Consider the following 15,101-nt stretch of genomic DNA (forward strand, 5'->3'; position numbering starts at 1 on the left):
CACAGAGGTAAGTCAGTCTACATACTCCCTCCCTCATGTTGTGCTTACCCTGCTATCTGTTGGTGTGTGAACCATGGATGTTAGTGTGTGAAAGAATAGTTTAATTCTCCATGCGGTGGATTCGTGGTCAATGGCCACTGACTATAGGTTTAGATCGATCTATCTATCTATCGATCGATCGAGTTCTAAAACTATATACAGTCAAGGAAGTGTGTAAACAAAACTCCTTAAACAATTGTCAAGATAAGAAGTTGGGGTATGGGGGAGACAAAATACTGATACCTACATATAAAAACATGTTGGTTTACCCATATAGAAGCAGCCAACAAGTGCTCAGCCTATGTAGGATCTCCAGTCAAAAGTTTGGACACCTAATTTCAACAGTTTTGAAGGAGTTCCCACATATGCTGAGCACTTGTTGGCTGCTTTTCCTTCACTCTGCGGTCCAACTCATCCCAAACTCATTTGGGTTGAGGTCGGGTGATTGTTGAGGCCAGGTCATCTGATGCAGCAATCCATTATTCTCCTTCTTGGTCAAATAGTCCTTACACAGCCTGGAGGTGTGTTGGGTCATTGTCCTGTTGAAAAACAAATGATAGTCCTACTAAGCGCAAACCGGATGGGATAGCGTGTCGCTGTAGAATGCTGTGGTAGCCATGCTGGTTAAGTGTGCATTGAGTTTTAAATAAATCATTGACATTGTCACCAGCAAAGCACCATCACACCTCCTTTTCCATGCTTCATGGTGGGAACCACACATGCAGAGATCATCCGTTCACCTGCTCTGCGTCTAACAAAGAAACGGCAGTTGGAACCAAAAATGTCAAGTTTGGACTCATCAGACACAAGGACAGATTTCCACAGGTCTAATGTCCACTTCTCATGTTTCTGGCCCAAGCAAGTCTGTTCTTCTTACTGGTGTCCTTTAGTAGTGGTTTCTTTGCAGCAACTCAACCATGAAGGCCTGATTCACACTGTCCCCTCTGAACAGTTGATGTTGAGGTGTGTCTGTTACTTGAACTCTGTGAAGCATTTATTTGGGCTGCAATTTCAGAGGCTGGTAACTATAATGAATGTATCCTCTGCAGCAGAGGTAATTCTGGGTCTTCCTTTCCTTTGGGGGTCCTCAGGAGAACCAGTTTTATCATTGTGCTTGATGGTTTTTGCGACTGCACTTGAAGGAACTATTGACTGACCTTCATGTCTTAACGTAGTGAAGGACTGTCGTTTGAGCTGTTCTTGCCATAATATGGACTTGGTATTTTACCAAATAGGGCTATCTTATGTATACCCCATACCTTGTCACAACACAACTGATTGGCTCAAATGCATTTAGAAGAAAATCAATTCCACAAATTAACTTTTAACAAAAAACACCTGTTAATTGAAATACATTCCAAGTGACACACACACACACACACACACACACACACACACACACACACACACACACACACACACACACACACACACACACACACACACACACACACACACACACACACACACACACACACACACACACACACACACACACACACACACACACACACACACACACACAGGTAACTCAAAATAAAGGAGTCACTTGAGTAAATGAGGGATACAAAGTATATTGAAAGCAGGTGCAATTAACATCCCATGTATAAAAATGCCCAGTTGCCAATTATTTTGGATACCATGGCTAGAAGAAGAGATCTCAGTGACTTTGAAAATGTGTGTGTCTGACACCAGATCTTAACCTAGAACAGAACAGCTGGCAGGCATATTCACTGTAATTTTCAACCTCTCCTTGTCTCAGTCTGTAATCCCCACATGTTTTAAGATGACCACGATCTCATGCCACAATCACTACCGCCCTATAGCACTCATCTGTAATCATGAAGAGCTTTGAGAAGCTGGTTATGGCACACATCAACTCCATCATCCCAGGCACCCTAGACCCACTCCAATTTGCATACGGCCCCAACAGATCCATAGACGACGCAATCTCAATTGCACTTCACACGGCCCTCACCCACCTAGATAAGAGGTCAACTTCATTGTCCCCTCCAAGCTCGTCACCATGCTTAACGTCCCACCTGGCCAACATCTGGTGAAATTGCAGGGCGCGAATTTCAAACTACAGAATTATAAATATTTAACTTTCATAAAATCACAAGTGTAATACGTCAAAATAAAGCTTAACTTCTTGTTAATCCAGCCACTGTGTCAGATTTCAAAAAGGTCATACGGCGAAAGCACACCATGCAATTACCTGAGGACAGCGCCCGCATACAAAAGCATGAAAAAAATATTTCAACCAGGCAGGTTCGTCAGAAATAGCAATATAATAAATGCCTTATCTTTGATGATCTTCTTCTGTTGGCACTCCAAAAGGTCCAAGTTACATCACAAATGGTCCTTTTGTTCGATAATATCCTTCTTTATATCCATAAAAACTCAGTTTAGCTGGCACGCTTCAGTCAATAATCCACCCAGTTTCCCTCCATAAAAATGCATACAAAATGAATCCTAAACGTTACTAATAAACTTTTCCAAACAAGTCAAACAATGTTTATAATCAAACCTTAGGTATCCTAATACGTAAATAAATTATACAATTTAAGACGGAGAATTGTTATTTTCTTTACCGGAGAAAAATACCAAAGAACGCGCTCTCTTCCACGCTCTTGGAAACACTACAGCCAAAATGGGAGCCACCTAGAAAAACTACAATTTCTGTTAAATTTTTCCAAAAACCAGAATGAAACTCTTTCTAAAGACTGTTGACATCGAGTGGAAGCCCTAGGAACTGCAATCTGGGAGGATTTCGCCTTATAATAAAAGCTTTGATGCACCTGTACTGACCTCGCCTTCTGGATGATAGCGGGGTGAACAGGCAGTGGCTCGGGTGGTTGTTGTCCTTGATGATCTTTATGGCCTTCCTGTGACATCGGGTGGTGTAGGTGTCCTGGAGGGCAGGTAGTTTGCCCCCGGTGATGCGTTGTGCAGACCTCACTACCCTCTGGATAGCCTTACGGTTTCGGGCGGAGCAGTTGCCGTACCAGGCGGTGATACAGCCCGACAGGATGCTCTCGATTGTGCATCTGTAGAAGTTTGTGAGTGCTTTTGGTGACAAGCCAAATTTCTTCAGCCCCCTGAACTTAAAACTTACTACCCTCTCCACTACTGTCCCATCAATGTGGATAGGGGGGTGTTCCCTCTGCTGTTTCCTGAAGTCCACAATCATCTCCTTAGTTTTGTTGACGTTGAGTGTGAGGTTATTTTCCTGACACCACACTCCGAGGGCCCTCACCTCCTCCCTGTAGGCCGTCTCGTCTTTGTTGGTAATCAAGCCTACCACTGTTGTGTCGTCCGCAAACTTGATGATTGAGTTGGAGGCGTGCGTGGCCACGCAGTCGTGGGTGAACAGGGAGTACAGGAGAGGGCTCAGAACGCACCCCTGTGGGGCCCCAGTGTTGAGGATCAGCGGGGTGGAAATGTTGTTGCCTACCCTCATCACCTGGGGGCGGCCCGTCAGGAAGTCCAGTACCCAGTTGCACAGGGCGGGGTCGAGACCCAGGGTCTCGAGCTTGATGACGAGCTTGAAGGGCACTATGGTGTTAAATGCCGAGCTGTAGTCGATGAACAGCATTCTCACATAGGTATTCCTCTTGTCCAGATGGGTTAGGGCAGTGTGCAGTGTGGTTGAGATTGCATCGTCTGTGGACCTATTTGGGCGGTAAGCACATTGGAGTGGGTCTAGGGTGTCAGGTAGGGTGGAGGTGATATGGTCCTTGACTAGTCTCTCAAAGCACTTCATGATGACGGAAGTGAGTTTAGCTCAGTTACCTTAGCTTTCTTGGGAACATGAACAATGGTGGCCCTCTTGAAGCATGTGGGAACAACAGACTGGGATAGGGATTGATTGAATATGTCCGTAAACACAACAGCCAGCTGGTCTGCGCATGCTCTGAGGGCGTGGCTGGGGATGCCGTCTGGGCCTGCAGCCTTGCGAGGGTTGACACGTTTAAATGTTTTCCTCACTTCAGCTTCAGCTGGTCCTGTGTGGCTCAGTCGGTAGAGCATGGCGCTTGCAACGCCAAGCGTCGTGGTTTCGATTCCCGCTGGGGCCACCCATATGTAAAAGTAGTGGCCCCAGCCGACTTGTAAGTCGCTTTGGACAAAAGCGTCTGATAAATGGGATATATATTTTAGCTGCAGTGAAGGAGAGTCCGCATGTTTTAGTTGCGGGCCGTGTCAGTGGCACTGTATTGTCCTCAAAGCGGGCAAAAAAGTTATTTAGTCTGCCTGGGAGCAAGACATCCTGGTCCGTGACTGGGCTGGTTTTCTTTTTGTAATCCGTGATTGACTGTAGACCCTGCCACATACCTCTTGTGTCTGAGCCGTTGAATTGAGATTCTACTTTGTCTCTATACTGACGCTTAGCTTCTTTGATTGCCTTGCGGAGGGAATAGGTACACTGTTTGTATTCGGTCATGTTTCCGGTCACCTTGCCCTGATTAAAAGCAGTGGTTCGGGCTTTCAGTTTCACGCGAATGCTGCCATCAATCCACGGTTTCTGGTTTGGGAATGTTTTAATCGTTGCTATGGGAACGACATCTTCAACGCACGTTCTAATGAACTCGCTCACCGAATCAGCGTATTCGTCAATGTTGTTGTCTGACGCAATACGAAACATATCCAAGTCCACGTGATGGAAGCAGTCTTGGAGTGTGGAATCAGATTGGTCGGACCAGCGTTGAACAGACCTCAGCGCGGGAGCTTCTTGTTTTAGTTTCGTCTGTAGGCAGGGATCAACAAAATGGAGTCGTGGTCAGCTTTTCCGAAAGGAGGGCGGGGCAGGGCCTTATATGCGTCGCGGAAGTTGGAAAAGCAATGATCCAAGGTTTTCCCCGCCCTGGTTGCGCAATCGATATGCTGATAAAATTTAGGGAGTCTTGTTTATAGATTAGCCTTGTGAAAATCCCCAGCTACAACGAATGCAGCCTCCGGATAAATGGATTCCAGTTTGCAAAGAGTCAAATAAAGTTTGTTCAGAGCCATCGATGTGTCTGCTTGGGGGGGAATATATACGGCTGTGATTATAATCAAAGAGAATTCCCTTGGAAGATAATGAGGTCGACATTTGATTGTGAGGAATTCTAAATCAGGTGAACAGAAGGACTTGAGTTCCTGTATGTTGTTATGATCACACCATGTCACGTTAACCATGAAGCATACGCCCCCGCCCCTCTTCTTATCAGAAAGATGTTTGTTTCTGTCGGCGCGATGCGTGGAGAAACCCGCTGGCTGCACTGACTCCGATAGCGTCTCTCCAGTGAGCCATGTATCCGTGAAGCAAAGAACGTTACAGTCTCTGATGTCCCTCTGGAATGCTACCCTTGCTCGGATTTCATCAACCTTGTTGTCAATAGACTGGACATTGGCGAGAAGAATGCTAGGGAGTGGTGCACGATGTGCCCGTCTCCGGAGTCTGACCAGAAGACCGCTCCATTTCCCCCTTTTACGAAGTCGTTTTTTTGGGTCGCCGGCTGGGATCCATTCCGTTGTCCTGGGTGAAAGGCAGAACACAGGATCCGCTTCGCGAAAGTCATATTCTTGGTCGTACTGATGGTGAGTTGACGCTGCTCTTGTGTTCAGTAGTTCTTCTCGACTGTATGTAATGAAACCTAAGATGACCTGGGGTACTAATGTAAGAAATACATTGGGCACGCTTTTCATCCGGACGTAAAAATACTGCCCCCTACCCAAGAGAGGTTAAGACCCTGGGACTGAACACCTCCCTCTGCAACTGGATCCTTGGGTTCCTGATGGGCCGAACCCAGGTGGTGAGGGAAGGCAATATCACCTCCGCCACACTGACTCTCAACATGGGGGCACCCCAGGGGTGTGTGTTTAGTCCCCTCCTGTACTCCCTGTTTACCCACGACTGCTGACGACACAACTGTGGTAGTCCTGATCACCAGCGACGATGAGACAGCCTACAGGGAGGAGGTCAGTGACGCCGGAACCACAACCTCCCCCTCAACATCAGTAAGACCAAGGAACTGATCGTGGACTACAGGAAACGGGGCACCAACAGGCTTCTGAACAGCTTCTATACCCAAGCCATAAGACTGCTAAAAAGCTAAGAATAAGTAACTAACAAAATGGCTTGTATTTTATTTAGATTTTTGCCTTGTCTCTTTGACCACTCACAGGGCCCTAAACACTCACACAAACACTCACTTCATAATTTGCTCACACACACTAGGTACAGTACATACATTTATACTGACTCCACACACACTCACGCTCACATACAATACAATCATATTCGCTGCTACTCTGTTTATCATATATGCCGAGTCACCTTATCCCTCTGTTACTCCACTATCCCTGTCACCTTAACCCTATACATATCTATTCTGTTAATCCAGTATCCCTGTCACCTTATCCCTATACATATCTACCTCTGTTACTCCAGTATCCCTGTCACCTTATCCCTATACATATCTACCTCTGTTACTCCAGTATCCCTATACATATCTACATTTGTTACTCCAGTATCCCTGTCACCTTATCCCTATACATATCTACCTCTGTTACTCCAGTATCCCTGTCACCTTATCCCTATACATATCTACCTATGTTACTCCAGTATCCCTGTCACCTTATCCCTATACATATCTACCTCTGTTACTCCAGTATCCCTGTCACCTTATCCCTATACATATCTACCTCTGTTACTCCACTATCCCTGTCACCTTATCCCTATACATATCTACCTATGTTACTCCAGTATCCCTGTCACCTTATCCCTATACATATCTACCTATGTTACTCCAGTATCCCTGTCACCTTATCCCTATACATATCTACCTCTGTTACTCCAGTATCCCTGTCACCTTATCCCTATACATATCTACCTATGTTACTCCAGTATCCCTGTCACCTTATCCCTATACATATCTACCTCTGTTACTCCAGTATCCCTGTCACCTTATCCCTATACATATCTACATCTGTTACTCCAGTATCCCTATACATATCTACCTCTGTTACTCCAGTATCCCTGTCACCTTATCCCTATACATATCTACCTCTGTTACTCCAGTATCCCTGTCACCTTATCCTTATACATATCTACCTCTGTTACTCCACTATCCCTGTCACCTTATCCCTATACATATCTACCTCTGTTACTCCACTGTCCCTGTCACCTTATCCCTATACATATCTACCTCTGTTACTCCACTATCCCTGTCACCTTATCCCTATACATATCTACCTCTGTTACTCCACTGTCCCTGTCACCTTATCCCTATACATATCTACCTCTGTTACTCCACTATCCCTGTCACATTATCCCTATACATATCTACCTCTGTTACTCCACTATCCCTGTCACCTTATCCCTATACATATCTACCTCTGTTACTCCAGTATCCCTGTCACCTTATCCCTATACATATCTACCTCTGTTACTCCAGTATCCCTGTCACCTTATCCCTATACATATCTACCTCTGTTACTCCAGTATCCCTGTCACCTTATCCCTATACATATCTACCTCTGTTACTCCAGTATCCCTGTCACCTTATCCCTATACATATCTACCTCTGTTACTCCAGTATCCCTGTCACCTTATCCCTATACATATCTACCTCTGTTACTCCAGTATCCCTGTCACCTTATCCCTATACATATCTACCTCTGTTACTCCACTATCCCTGTCACCTTATCCCTATACATATCTACCTCTGTTACTCCAGTATCCCTGTCACCTTATCCCTATACATATCTACCTCTGTTACTCCACTATCCCTGTCACCTTATCCCTATACATATCTACCTCTGTTACTCCACTATCCGTGCACATTGTAAATATGGACCTGGAACTGACCCTGTAGATAGTATGCTTACTTACTTTCTTGTGTTTTTGTTCTAACTTATATTTTTTTGTATCACATTGTTACATTGTTATTGCAGTGTTGGGGTTAGAGTTTGCAAGAAAGACATTTCACTGTACTTGTGCACGTGATATTAAAACTTGAAACACTGAGACAGTGATTTCCACCACCATCAACAAAACACCAAATTACGGAATGTATGGAGAAAAAATGGGGTTCTTTCACTGCAATAGAATTCCAGACACCTGTAGAATCTATGCCACGGCGCATTGAATCATTTCTGGTGGCTCGTGGTAGCCCAACGCCCAATTAAGACACTTTGTTGGTGTTTTCTTTATTATGGCAATGCTTTCAGAAAGTTGTCACACCCCTTGACTTGCCACATTTTATTGTGTTACAGCCTGAATTTAAAATGTATAACATTTTTATTTTTTGGTCACTGGCCTACACACAATACACCATGATGAGTGGAATTATGTTTTTTGACATTTTTACAAATGAATAATCAATGAAAAGCTGAAATGTCTTCAGGCAATAAGTATTCAACCCCTTTGTTATGAAAAGCCTAAATAAGTTCATGAGTCAGCATTTGCTTAACAAGTCACATAATAAGTTACATGTACTCACTCTGTGTGTCATAATAGTGTGTAACATGATTGATTTTTTTAATGACTACCACATCGCTGTACCCCATACATACAATTATCTTTAAGGTCCCTCAGTTGACCAGTGAATTTCAAACACAGATTCAACCACAAAGACCAGGGAGGTTTTCCAATGCCTCGCAAAGTAAGGGCACCCATTGGTAGTTGGCAACAAAAAAACATTGAATATCCCTTTGAGCATGGTGAAGTTAATAATTACACTTTGAATGGGGTATCAATACACCCAGTCATTAGAAAGATACAGGCGTCTGTCACACCCTGACCATAGTTTGCTTTGTATGTTTCTATGTTTTGGTTGGTCAGGGTGTGATCTGAGTGGGCATTCTATGTTGGATGTCTTGTTTGTCTATTTCTATGTCTGGCCTGATATGGTTCTCAATCAGAGACAGGTGTTAGTCATTGTCTTTGATTGAGAACCATATTTAGGTAGCCTGGGTTTCACTGTGTGTTGGTGGGTGATTGTTCCTGTCTCTGTGTTTTGCACCAGATAGGGCTGTTTTTGGTTTTCCACATTTATTGTTTTTGTTAGTTTATTCATGTCTAGTGTCTTTATTAAAAAACATGAATAACCACCACGCTGCGTTTTGGTCCGCCTCTACCTCACCTAAAGAAAACCGTTACAGAATCACCCACCACAACAGGACCAAGCGGCGTGGTAACGGGCAACAGCAGGAGAGGCAGCAATGTCTGCACTATACTACTTGGGAGGAAATAGACAGGTGGGCGGTCGACCCAGGAGGAGTGCCGGAGCCCGCCTGGGATTCGCTGGAGCAGTGCGAGGAGGGGTATAGAAGAATGGAGTTGGAGAAGCAAGCACGGCGGCGCGATAGGAAGCCCGGGAGTCAGCCCCAAAAATGTCTTGGGAGGGGGGGGGGGGGTGGCACACAGGAAGGGGACACAGGGAGGAGACCTGCGCCAACTTCCTGTGCTTACCGGGGGGCTAGAGAGACCGGACAGGCACCGTGTTATGCTGTGAAGCGCACGGTGTCCCCAGTGCGGGTGCATAGCCCGGTGCGGTACATTCCAGCTCCGCGTATTGGCCGGGCTAGAGTTAGCATTGAGCCAAGTGCCATGAAGCTGGCTCTATGCATCTGGTCTCCATTGCGTCTCCTTGGGCCGGCTTACATGGCACCAGCCTTGCGCATGGTGTCCCCGGTTCGCCTGCATAGCCCAGTGCGCGCTATTCCACCTCGCCGCACTGGCAGGGCGACCGGGACCATTCAACCGGGTAAGGTTGGGCAGGCTCGGTGCTCAAGAGCTCCAGTGCGCCTGCACGGTCCGGTCTATCCGTCACCACCTCCACACACCAGCCCTCCGGTGGCAGCCCCCCGCACCAGGCTGTCTCTCCGGCTCATCCTTACAGGGGCTCCCGCCTGTCCAGCGCTGCCGGAGCCTTCCTCCTCTCCAGCGCAGCCGGAGTCTCCCGCCTGTTCGGCGCTACCAGAGCTCCCGCCCCTCAGTCCAGAGGCGCAAGAGACCCTCATTCCAGAGGTGCCAGAGCTCCTTAGTCCAGCACTGCCAGAGCCTTCGTCTCCAGCGTTGCCGGAGCTTCCCGTCTGCCCAGCGCCATCTGAACTTACCCGTCTCTCCAGCGTTGCCGGAGCTTCCCGTCTGCCCAGCGCCATCTGAGCTTACCCGTCTGCCCAGCGCCATCTGAGCTTACCCGTCTCTCCAGCGTTGCCGGAGCTTCCCGTCTGCCCAGCGCCATCTGAGCCACCCGTCTGCCCAGCGCCGCCTGAGCCACCCGTCTGCCAGGAGCCGCCAGTGCCGCCAGTCTGCCAGGAGCCGCCAGTCTGCCAGGTGCCGCCAGTCTGCCAGGGGCCGCCAGTGCCGCCAGTCAGCCAGGGGCCGCCAGTGCCGCCAGTCAGCCAGGGGCCGCCAGTGCCGCCAGTCAGCCAGGGGCCGCCAGTGCCGCCAGTCAGCCAGGAGACGCCAGTGCCGCCAGGGGACACCAGTGCCGCCAGTCAGCCAGGGGCCGCCAGTGCCGCCACTCAGCACAGAGGCGCCAGAGCCCCTCAGCCCAGAGGCGCCAGGGTTAGCCCCTTAAGCCCCTCTATCCCTGCCCTCTAGCCCTGCCCCTCTAGCCCCTCTAGCCCTGCATTCTAGCCACTCTAGCCCTGCCCTCTAGCCCCTCTAGCCCTGCCCCTCTAGCCCCGCCCCTCTAGCCCCGCCCCTCTATTCCTCATTCTAGGGAATGACTAGGAGGAAAGGGTTACAGAACAAAGAGGGTCTGTGTGGTCTGATAACACTGCTGGTAGTGAGCCTAGCTGGAGACGTGCTTGTGTTTATCTCCCCCTCTTATCTCCAGGCCTTATCTGGCTTTAGAGTGGAGGCTTCTCTCTAAAGCAGAGGACTTTCCAAAGACAGAGCGCTTTCCGAAGACAGAGCGCTGGCTCCACAGTAAAACCTGCTTGCCTGTTTTTCTTTATTTTTACACTCTATCTGCACAATAGAGCTCACCATGCACACGCACACAGAAACACGCTAATAGGCACACACGAACACACACACACATGAACACACGCACACACACACAGGCACATATCGTAATATACTTTATTTTTTACGATATTTTATTGATTTGTAAAAAATTGTATACAAATAATGTATATACAGTACTAGTCAAAAATTTGGACACCTGCCCATTCAAGGGTTTTACTTTATTTTGACAATAGTGAAGACATAAAAAGTATGAAATAACATATATGGAATCATGTAGTAACCAAAAAAGTGTTAAACAAATCAAAATATATTTTAGATTTTAGATTCTTCAAAGTAGCCACCCTTTGCCTTGATGACAGCTTTGCATACTCTTGGCATTCTCTCAACCAGCTTCACCTGGAATGATTTTCCAACAGTCTTGAATGAGTTCCCACATATTTTTATTTATTTCACCTTTATTTATCCAGGTAGGGAAGTTGAGAACAAGTTCTCATTTACAATTGTGACCTGGCCAAGATAAAGCAAAGCAGTTCGACACATACAACAACACAGAGTTACACATGGAGTAAAACAAACATACAGTCAATAATACAGTAGAAAAATAAGTCTATATACAATGTGAGCAAATGAGGTGAGATAAGGGAGGTAAAGGCAAAAAAAAGGCCATGGTGGCGAAGTAAATACAATATAACAAGTAAAACACTGAAATGGTAGATTTGCAGTGGAAGAATGTGTAAGGTAAAGATAGAAATAATGAGGTGCAAAGGAGCAAAATAAGTAAATACAGTAGGGGGAGAGGTAGTTGTTTGGGCTAAATTATAGATGGGCTATGTACAGGTGCAGTAATCTGTGAGCTGCTCTGACAGCTGGTGCTTAAATCTAGTGAGGGAGATAAGTGTTTCCAGTTTCAGAGATTTTTGTAGTTCGTTCCAGTCATTGGCAGCAGAGAACTGGAAGGAGAGGCGGCCAAAGGAAGAATTGGTTTTGGGGGTGACCAGAGAGATATATGGTATATGGGGCTTTGGTGACAAAACGGATGGCACTGTGATAGACTGCATCCAAGGATGCTTTGTTGCGAAATAGGAAGCCAATTCTAGATTAAACTTTGGATTGGAGATGTTTGATGTGAGTCTGGAAGGAGAGTTTATAGTCTAACCAGACACCTAGGTATTTGTAGTTGTCCACATATTCTAAGTCAGAACCGTCCAGAGTAGTGATGTTGGACAGGTGGGCAGGTGCAGGCAGCGATCGGTTGAAGAGCATGCATTTAGTTTCACTTGTATATAAGAGCAATTGGAGGCCACAGAAGGAGAGTTGTATGGCATTGAAGCTCGTCTGGAGGTTAGTTAACACAGTGTCCAAAGAAGGGCCAGAAGTATACAGAATGGTGTCGTCTGCGTAGCGGTGGATCAGAGAATCACTAGCAGCAAGAGCGACATCATTGATGTATACAGAAAAGAGAGTCAGTCCAAGAATTAAACCCTGTGGCACCCCCATAGAGACTGCCAGAGGCCCGGACAACAGGCCCTCCGATTTGACACACTCAACTCTATCAGAGAAGTAGCTGCTGAACCAGGCGAGGCAATCATTTGAGAAACCAAGGCTGTCGAGTCTGCCGATGAGGATGTGTTGATTGACAGAGTCGAAAGCCTTGGCCAGGTAAATTAATACGGCTCACAGTATTTTTTTCTTATCGATGGCGGTTAAGATATAGTATGATATCGTACATATGCGGTCCAACTCATCCCACACCATCTCAATTGGGTTCAGGTCGTGTGATTGTGGAGGCCTGGTCATCTGATGCAGCACTCCATCACTCGTCTTCTTGGTCAAAAAGCCTTTACACAGCCTGGAGGTGTGTTGGCTCATTGTCCTGTTTAAAAATAAATGATAGTGGGACTAAGCGCAAACCAGATGGGATGGCGTATCGCTGCAGAATGCTGTGGTAGCCATGCTGGTTAAGTGTGCCTTGAATTCTAAATAAATCATTGACAGTGTCACCAGCAAAGCATTGACACACCATCACACCTCCTCCTCCATGCTTTACGGGAACCACACATACGGAGATAATCCCTTCACCTACTCTGCGTCTACAAAAACACGGGAGTTGGAACCCAAAATCTCACATTTGGACTCATCAGATCAAAGGACAGATTTCCACCAGTCTAATACCCATTGCTCATGTTTCATACCCCTACCTTGTCACAACACAACTGATTATTTCTATCGCATTAAGAAGGAAAACAATTCCACAAATGAACTTTTAACAAGGCACACCTTAATTGAAATGCATTCCAGGTGACTACCTCATGATTGAGAGAATGCCAAGAATGTGCAAAGCTGTCATCAAGGTAAAGGGTGGCTACTTTGAAGAATCTCAAAATGTTTAACACTTTTTTGGTTACTAGAATTCCGTATGTGTTATTTCATAGTTTTGATGTCTTCACAATTTTTTTACAATGTTGTAGAAAATATAAAAAATAAAGAAAAACCCTGGAATGAGTAAGTGTGTCCAAACGTTTGACTGGTATATTTATTTATTGTAGTAGCGTAAGGTAACACTAGTCAGCTGTACCTGCACCAAAACTCCGGTATTTAAATCCTATAGCTTGTTCTTCATCTTCTTTTTAAATAATGAGCCAAAATATGCTGGAGACAGTCAAGTTCACATCTGTACACGGGAGTGTGTCACCACTCCATGTCATAATAACAGCAGCCTAATGATAACACCATCATGTCCCAAAGTAGTGTCCTGTGTGTTTCTACTGTATCGCCTGTTTCTTCTGCTTAGCGTTAGGGGCTTTTCTCTGTACGGTTCATATGTAGGCTACAAAGTCACATGAGTCAGACAGCTCTCCTCATTTTTAAAATAATTTCCTTCATTTGAGTCATTTGAATAAATGGTTTTAAACAGTATTTTCAAAAGTGTTATCATTTGAATAAATGCTGCTGTTTAGAACATAGTGTTTGAATGCCATGCGAAGTCTGACCTTTGCAACTCACACATACATTAGCCTCATACATAATTAATGAGCTCCTTGAACTCATATTCCCTGGGTCCTCTGCTCCACTCAGAATTCAGCGGCCCCTCTCCTCTGTAGTTCTGGTTAAGTGTGAAACAGCTAGGAACACTCCCACAGGGCATGCTTGGTGGCCATAGCTACGAGCTAGTGGAACAGGGTCTCTCGGGGTGCTTCAAGGAACCTGACTTTATCTACAGACTGATATTGGAGGTTGGAGAGAGGGAGGGAGGGAGGGACAGATAGAGGGGGTAGGTAGAGAGTGGGGGAGAGCGAGAGGAGTGGTGGGGTCAGGCTCAGGTTGAAAGTGTTTTATCTGGTGCTAGTAACATTTAACGTGGAGGAAAAGGCCTGTTTCTTCTCATCTAGCAGTGTGCTTGGTTCAGCAACACAACTATCACGGCCATTAAGAATACGACTGACTGGTAAACTTCCAGCTAGATAGTCAGACAATGGCGTTAAGGGCAAACCATTTCCATGATGTAGAGAGAATAAAATACCACTTCGTTCCCTGCACTTTTAAAGTGAGACAGACATTGATGTTTCACAATTGCCATCGCTGCTGTAGTTTTGCAGCAGATGCGTTTCACTCCAATCCATTCTGCGTGGAACGTGTATGATTGTCCTTTTGTTTCGCTCTGTCTGTACTGTTGGTCCTCTCCGCTCATCCCCCTTCCATTACCCTAGCTGTTAAACAGGGTCCAGGAGGTTACATTTAGAAAAGCCTGCCAGTAATTGTCCAGTTCCCCTCAGTGAATTGACTGGCACACAAACCGCCATTGTATTGGCGAAGCAAAGAGCCATTAAAAAATTCTGAATCTGAGGATAGTGTTTGAATGGATGTGTCACATCAAGGTAAACACTGTGCTTTGGCTATTCAGAGAGGCAGGAGAACTCCCCTATTCACACTCATATCGCTGCTATTCAGAGAGGCAGGAGAGCTCCCCTATTCACACTCATTTTGCTGCTATTCAGAGACGGAGATTGTCAGCTGGGTGAGTCATCATTGTCTCTGCCTCAATGTCCATTCTCTCTCTCTAGGATTATTAAGTAGTGTGTTTGGTAAACTAGTGTTG

At 46.0% G+C, this 15,101-nt stretch overlaps 1 protein-coding gene across 13 annotated transcripts in view; it reads left to right on the plus strand.

The window, feature by feature from the left end:
• The window catches only part of LOC124005825 (RNA-binding protein Musashi homolog 2-like), a 385,933-nt gene that overhangs the window by 177,325 nt on the left and 193,507 nt on the right, over positions 1-15,101 (plus strand). For all 13 annotated transcript variants that reach the window (XM_046315408.1, XM_046315404.1, XM_046315406.1 and 10 more), the window contains exon 7: positions 1-7. This exon is cut by the window's left edge and continues 42 nt beyond it. In XM_046315408.1, the coding sequence (XP_046171364.1) occupies positions 1-7 (7 nt within the window). The remainder of the gene's footprint in view (positions 8-15,101) is intronic.

The sequence above is a fragment of the Oncorhynchus gorbuscha genome, linkage group LG19 (genome assembly GCF_021184085.1).
Source record: "Oncorhynchus gorbuscha isolate QuinsamMale2020 ecotype Even-year linkage group LG19, OgorEven_v1.0, whole genome shotgun sequence".
Classification (NCBI taxonomy): domain Eukaryota; kingdom Metazoa; phylum Chordata; class Actinopteri; order Salmoniformes; family Salmonidae; genus Oncorhynchus; species Oncorhynchus gorbuscha.